Source organism: Lycium ferocissimum, chromosome 11 (assembly GCF_029784015.1).
Source record: "Lycium ferocissimum isolate CSIRO_LF1 chromosome 11, AGI_CSIRO_Lferr_CH_V1, whole genome shotgun sequence".
Lineage (NCBI taxonomy): Eukaryota > Viridiplantae > Streptophyta > Magnoliopsida > Solanales > Solanaceae > Lycium > Lycium ferocissimum.
In genome coordinates this window covers 23,281,913-23,289,328 of record NC_081352.1, presented here as the reverse complement: position 1 = coordinate 23,289,328, position 7,416 = coordinate 23,281,913, and the positions used below count along the sequence as shown (strand labels likewise).

The 7,416-nt window shown below is 38.5% G+C and overlaps 1 protein-coding gene across 1 annotated transcript in view; it reads right to left on the bottom strand.

The window, feature by feature from the left end:
* LOC132038139 (protein transport protein SEC24 C-like) overlaps positions 1-4,540 on the bottom strand; it is a 9,769-nt gene extending 5,229 nt beyond the window's left edge. The window contains exons 1-3 of the mRNA XM_059428860.1: positions 4,225-4,540; positions 3,997-4,102; positions 10-816 (exon numbers count right to left, since the gene is read on the bottom strand). Of these exons, the coding sequence (XP_059284843.1) occupies positions 10-778 (769 nt within the window). The 5' untranslated portion in view covers positions 779-816; positions 3,997-4,102; positions 4,225-4,540. The remainder of the gene's footprint in view (positions 1-9; positions 817-3,996; positions 4,103-4,224) is intronic.
* Positions 4,541-7,416: the final 2,876 nt, after the last annotated feature.

Here is a 7,416-nt window from a genome sequence, read left to right as displayed (position 1 = left end):
CAGGTGTGCTGCAAATGGGGAGGAACCTGAAGGTGGCATATTCTGAAAATGGTCCCGAAAATGGAGGTGGTGGTTGTGCTGTAACTGGTGGTGTGCTAACAGATGATGAACTTCCAAAGGGTGAGCGCATGCCTGAAGGCTGAGAAGAAGCGCCAGGTGAAACCATCGTTGGTGGAGGAGCTCCAAATGGTGGCCTCATTGTATTGCTTGGAGGAGGAAAACGTGCTCCGCCCTGCATCATTCCCGGCCCACCTGTCGGTGGCCCATTACTAACCGAGCCAGAAATGCTTGATGGCGGCGGCACAGCAGGACCTGTTGTCAACGGTGAAGAAGAAAAAGGACCCCGAGGTCCTGGACGATGACCCAATGCAGAAGGCAAAGACCCAGGTGGCGGGGCGGCACCTCCCATAGAAGGAGGCATTACACCAGGAGGAGGTGGCCGAGATGCAAAGGGAGGAACAGACTGAGACACAGGAGGAGGCAATCCAGTGTGTGGAGGACCACTAGGAGGTGTGGGCCCTCTCGGGAAAGCACCAGGTGGTGGAGGTCCGGGACGACTAACAGGTGGTCCACCAGCAAAAGGTGGCTGCTGCCCAAATGGGGTATTAGGCCTAAGAGCACTAGGTGGCTGCTGCCCAAATGGGGTATTAGGCCTAGGAGCACCAGGTGGCTGATTGGGCCTATTTACTTGTAGATTTTGCATACCATCCGCAAGTGCATTAGGGTTATAATTGGGTGGTGGCGCATTCCTTGGTCTAGGTCCCCCTGGAGCTGCCATTGATTATTTCCAAGTTTCCCAAAACTCTAGAACAGATACTAGAAAAAAAGTTCAATAAATAAATAAAATCAGTAGGGGGGAAAAAAAAAAGAACAGCAATCTTCACTATTTCAAGCATTCAGCAGGCCAAAAGAAACACATGTTTGAAGCCATATTGATTCGAGGAAAACAAGTCCATAATATCAACCACAAAAGAAAAATAACCACACGATACATCAGATGCTGATTACCACAAAAGAAAAATAACCACACGATACATCAGATGCTGATTAAACAATCGAAAAAGAACGTCAGACACTGATTCACAAGATTAACTTCTCAACCACCAAATTATCAGCAAATCAACAAAGTCAAAGAAGATGGAGAGGGCACGGTTCTTCCTGAGAGATTTCAGAGAGAGACTAATTTCACATAGAGAAAACTAGTCTCTTGTGCAAGAGAGCAAAAGTTCTGTGGCGACATAAATGAACCCTAACTACAGGATACAAAGGGGATTGGTTAGAGAGAATGAGGATAATTTGAGAATTAATTCAGCCTTTTCAGTTTGTTATTCAGGATGTAGAAAGAGCAAAAGCACAAGAAAATGCTAACTAGCTAAACAGGGATGAGAACATTAATATCTAAGATCTCTTTAGATATTAGAAACAAACTACAAACGGAACTGCAAAAGGCCATTGAAAAAAGAACCCAAACTAGCATCCCATTAAGGAAGATTTAAGGCACATACTTTGTTGTGCTTCGGCACTGGAGAAGCCGATCACATCGTATTAGATATATAGAAAATCAGACCGAAAAAAAAAAAAAAATACCTACCTCCAACAAGGGATCAAATCTTAGAAGTAGAGGCAGAACAGAACAAATAAAGAGAGACTCAATTTAAAAAGAGCGAAAATTTTAAGACAATAGCGTCGGTAGATAAACAAATAAAGATCCTAAGGCTGGAGAGGGATCGATTTTGCATTTATTCCACTGAAATGGTAGAAGACTATTATTCCTCCAAAGGAGTTTCGTGATTAACAACAGAGTTAATATTAGACATTGAAAGAAGAACCCAAAAGGCCATTGAAAAAGAAGCCAAACTAGCATCCCATTAAGGAAGATTTAAGGCACATACTTTGTTGTGCTTGGGCGTTGGAGAAGCCGATCACATCGTATTAGATATATAGAAAATCAGACCAAAAAAAAAAAAAAAAACTAACTACCTCCAACAAGGGATCAAATCTTAGAAGTAGAGGCAGAACAGAACAAATAAAGAGAGACTCAATTTAAAAAGAGCGATAATTTTAAGACAATAGTCTCGGTTGATCAACAAATAAAGATCCTAAGGCTGGAGAGAGATCGATTTTGCATTTATTCCACTGAAATGGTAGAAGACTATTATTCCTCCAAAGGAGTTTCGTTATTAACAACAGAGTCAAATTGTACGACCGTCTTTCTTTTTTCTCTATGGATTCTTTCATACTTATAAACTGAAAATACGAATAGGAAAACAAACCAGTCAATAAGATCCAAATCAACAAGAAAGAATAGCTACCACTGACTAGAAATCAGGCGGAGTTACAGATATTTTATTTGTCTCATTCATTGGCCCCTTTGTTCAAATGAATATGGTGATTGCTATTAACACTGGCGTTTCTTTGCCCAACCATTCTATTAATAAAATGTCCTATTTTTTAACTGCTCCACCTCTTTTTGGTTAATTTCAAAACTAACTGGCAAATCAAAGCAGAGAACAACATACAACAAAGTTAAATTCATTATCCCGTTTTTCAATACAAATTTAAAACATACAGAAAGTGAGGTTTTAGCGACGGTACAATTTACTCTCTGCAACTGGACTTCCTCTATATTATTAACCAATTGAGTTAGGGTTCCTTATTAAATGGGCGTTTTCTAGCTTTCTTGGTGGACCCCAAGAAAAAAAAATCTTTCCCAGATATAAAGTTGCCACAGTGAGATTATATAACAAAAAGAGATAATCATTTTCATCCTCAAACTTAATTTTAAAAAATAGAATTTTCATCTAACTTTGTAATATGAATGTGCTCCTTCTCTCTCAATGTCGAGATATTATGCTGACTAATTAGTAATTCTAGAAACAGAATGCCTAATTTGCTCATCAAATTATTAACCTCTCTTTCTTCCTTGATATCCCTTGCTCTTATTCATATAGTGTTGCATTTAAGGTTGTATATAGTACGATGTGCTCCTCCATCCAAGATGTTTTGAACATTATATTAACAAAACGATCAACCTGCCTATGATTTATGGTGATAGTAAAAGATGAAAGGTTTCATAGTGACCCCAAACATGACAGTGCATCAATTTAGATAAAGCACTCCTCAGCTCAAGACTAAGAGCCAGTTTGGATGAGCTTATTTTAAGTGACTTTTAAGCATAATCCATAAGTTAGGAATTGTAGCTTTTGGCTTATTTTTGTCATTTTAGCTTAAAAACAAGTGCTTAAAAGCACTTTTTTACTTTATCCAAACACTACAAAATGACTTAAAAGCTATTTTGGCTTAAAAGCACTTAAAATTAGCCAATCCAAAGGGCCTCTAAACCCCAAGGGCGAAATATGGCTAAGTTAGATACTGATAAAACTTGCACACAACAGCTGATTTTTAAAGGATAAACTAGAACTTGATTTTCATTAAGTGGGAGGGCACACTGTCACACTTCATATTTTGTTGAAACTTTACCGAGAAAACGACATAAATTATCCCTTAACTATGAGGGTAGGTTAAAAAGAGTCCCTTAATTATGTACTTAACAGTTTTGGTCCTTTAAGTTTGCCACAAGTTAACAAATATGGTCCCTTAACTATGAGGGCAGGTTAAAAATAGTCCCTTAAGTCGGTTTTGGTCCTTTAAGTACGCCAAAATTCAGCACTTTTAGTCTCCGGCAAAATATTCATCGAGCTCTGTCTGTTAGATTTGACGAGAACTATGAAAAAAAGGGGGGAGGGAAATGCCATGATCTCTGATAAGAAGGTTTGCCAAGAAATCTCATATTAAACTAAGCACCAAATAAGTTAATCAGATAAAGAATACTGGAGAAACTGTAAACGAATCCATACGATCCTAAAGCTAAAACATACATTAATTCATGCTGAACTTAAACAGACATAAATCAAAGCTTGAGTAAAATAATTGAAAAAAAAGGAACTTTACATAGGAACAGAAAATGAAAAATACATAAAGAGGAAAGAAATTTACCTTATAGAGTTGCGTTTAAAATACTTCAGTTTGTGCCCCAAAGTAAAGAGAAATCAATTAAATTGGAAGGCGAAATTCCCTTTAGCCTTAACTTGAATCCCCAAATCTGGATTTGAAATTGTTGAATAAGTATTAAAAAAGCAATTCGAAAACAGAGATCTTTACAACACTTTTCCTAGGATTAATCGAACAAAAAATGGGAAAACAGAAAGAAAGAGAATCGCTTACCTGTCTTTAATAAACACCTTTGCCCGAAATATTGAAGCAAAGGCTGTTCAAATGAGATCAGAATTGGTGTAAGATTTCAGTGATCGATCGCGCAATGGGTCATTTTGTTGTAAAAAAATATTTACTTTTTCCCTGTGTGCAAAATGGCGATTTCCCCTTTGGGTTCTAGTAAGTATTATTTTTCCTTTTTAGTTTTGGAAACCAAAGCAATGTGATTGGTCCAAAGCCCAGAAATTGACGTCAACGCAACCAAAAAAAAAAAAAATAATACTACAACATATTACAGTTATTACATACATTGGTAGTAATAATGTTAGATACTCCATCACCTAATCAGGTTGTTCTTTGGGGGTAAAAATAAGGAGGATGGGTCGGGTAGTCCGGTATTTATCCAGGTATTTGGGCTTAATGGTCCGACAAATGATAGGCTGGTCATAGGGGGTTTGAGAATGGTTAAAATTGAGTTTATGTGATAAATACACCGTATTATAGACATCCATTTAAATACACACAATATTCTGGATAAGCTTACAATGACACTTGCAACTAGCTCAAGCAGATAGCTTCTTTTCCTCTATAAATAGGAAGTCAATTCAATTCATTTGTACATCAAGTCAAAGTTGAATAATATATTAGTCTCTCTATATACTTGTCTCTAGTGTTTTTTTTTTTTATGACATGGGAACCCGCAGCCGCTACCCTTCGGGTGCGCACAGGGTAAACCCAGCTCCTGTGCAATAGCTCGCAAACCATACAGGAGAGGTAACCCGCACTAGGCAAGCCCGGTGTGGGGTTTCGAACTTGAGACCTCCATTATGAAAGCCCCATGCTCAACCAACTGAGCCACCCTTGCGGGTTTGTCTCTGGTGTATTTACTTTATAGTCTTTAGTTTATAACACCTTATCAACACGAAACTATACCATCTAGAGCAAATTTGAAAGCCTCGAAGGTATAAACTTTCTTTTTGTTAGTTGATGGCAAATCTTTCTAAACGTGAATTTGTTGCCCTGGATATATCAGGCAAAGGCTACCTGTCTTGGGTGCTTGATGCTGAAATTCATCTTGATGCAATGTGTCTGATAGACACCATCAAAGATAAAAATCAGCCATCAAAGCAAGACTATGTCAAGGCAATGACATTCTTCCGCCATCACCTTGATGAGGCTTGAAATTGGAATATCTCAATGTTAAAGATCCTCTTATGTTGTGAAATTTACTTGAAAGATAGGTATGACCACTTGAAGATGGTCATTCTTCCACAAGCACGTTTTGATTGGATCAATTTAAGGTCCAGGATTTTAAATCTATATGTGAGTATAATTCTTTAATGTCTAGAAATATATCCCAGTTGAGATTATGTGGTGAAAATATCATTGATAATGATATGCTGGAGAAAACTTTCACCACTTTTCATGTGTCACGACCCAATTCGTGAGTCATGAGGGCACCTACACTATTCCCCGAGTGGGCGAACCCTTACTTTAAGTCCGTCATTTAATTGAGGAATGCGGAAACAAATACGAATTTACGATAAATATAAAATAGCATATGTGCGGAAGTGAAATACTACAACCCAAAATCTGGTCTGAAACTTGTACAAGAGCTGCTAAGTAACAATACATAGTCTAAAGGAAGGAAGTACAATCTCAATACTAGATAAATACTGTCTCAAGAGTAAGTAGTACACAGATATAAGAGAGGAGCTTCCCAGCTGCAGAGCTAACAAGTGGCTTACCCTAGAATCTCCTGGAAGTGGCATCCGGGTCACTCGCGAGGTCGAGAACTGAAACCGGTGACAAACTCTACACTAAAGAAAAAGTGCAACAAGAGTAGTATGAGTACAACACAAGTACTCGTAGGCATCATAGGTCGACAACGATTAGTTCAAGCATATAAAGGAAAGAAATCAACAAGTAAACAGATAAGCAGCGAAGCACAGTCACAAAGCACGTCTAAGTATAAAATTAGAAAGAATGTATAAGATGTCAATAAGCAATCATGAGTAATCAAGTGAATGCAAGCAATGCAATGTCGTGCTATGCGATGCTATGCAATGCCCCCCAGGCCTCTTCTCTGACTTACATACACACATGCTGAGGGCAATGCCTCATATTCATGACCCATGGGGAACTCGCGAAGTCCATGTAACCACACAGAAGATCATTGCCACTTGGGCCCACATAGATGATCATTATTGCCATTACTACTTGGGCCCACATAGAGTATCATTGTTTCTATTGTAACCATTATGCATGTGGAAAGATGATATGTAAATGAATGGATCAATTTCAACAACATCTCCACATGGAAACAACAAGCGTATAACATGAATGCCGAACTCAACCAAGTCATCATTACATAATCCTTTCCTTTTCATGAGATAAAACGAAATATCAAGTACAATTCAATCAGTAATCACAACATATCAACAAGTATGGCGGCAAGCCCACATAACAACATCCACACTCCATTACCTAATAAGGTTGTTCTTTGGGGAAAAAATTAAGGAGGATGGGTTGGGTAGTCGGGTATTGATCAATGTATTTGGGCTTAATGGTCCGAAAATGATGAGAAATGGGAGCTGGTCTTTAGAGGTTTACGAATGGCTATATTTGAGTTTAAACAATAGTACCACTTTCTTGTAACAATTGTAGCCGAAGGTTAATAGAATGATCCAATTAAAAGACCAATTTGAAATCAATTACTTTCTTTTGAGATCAAACCAATTTATTGAGACAAATCATTAGTTAATTAATCAATAAAGCTTCTTAACTTTAAGAGAAAAGACATCATTTCCCCCTGGAACTTGGCAGCAAAACTCACTTTAGCAACTAAACTTAACGGTAATTATTTACCCCCCTAAACAACTTAACCGATAATTATTTACCCCCCTTAGCGGCTCGGACCGGTTGAGTGTATTACACTCGCGCCACGTCATTGCCACATCATTGCCCAAGTCATTGCCACGTCAAAAATTACCAACTCTTCATTTTTTATTTTTCTTTTATTATTTTTTCTCTTTCTTCTACTTTCTCCTCATTCTCACCAACACCGCCGCCCCCGCCACCAACACCGCCGCCGCCCCACCTTCTTCCGCCCTCCACCCCCACCCAGTACATTGTGATTTCTTCATTATTGAAGAACACCACCACCACCATATTGAAGTCGAAGTCCACCGTATTACATCACGG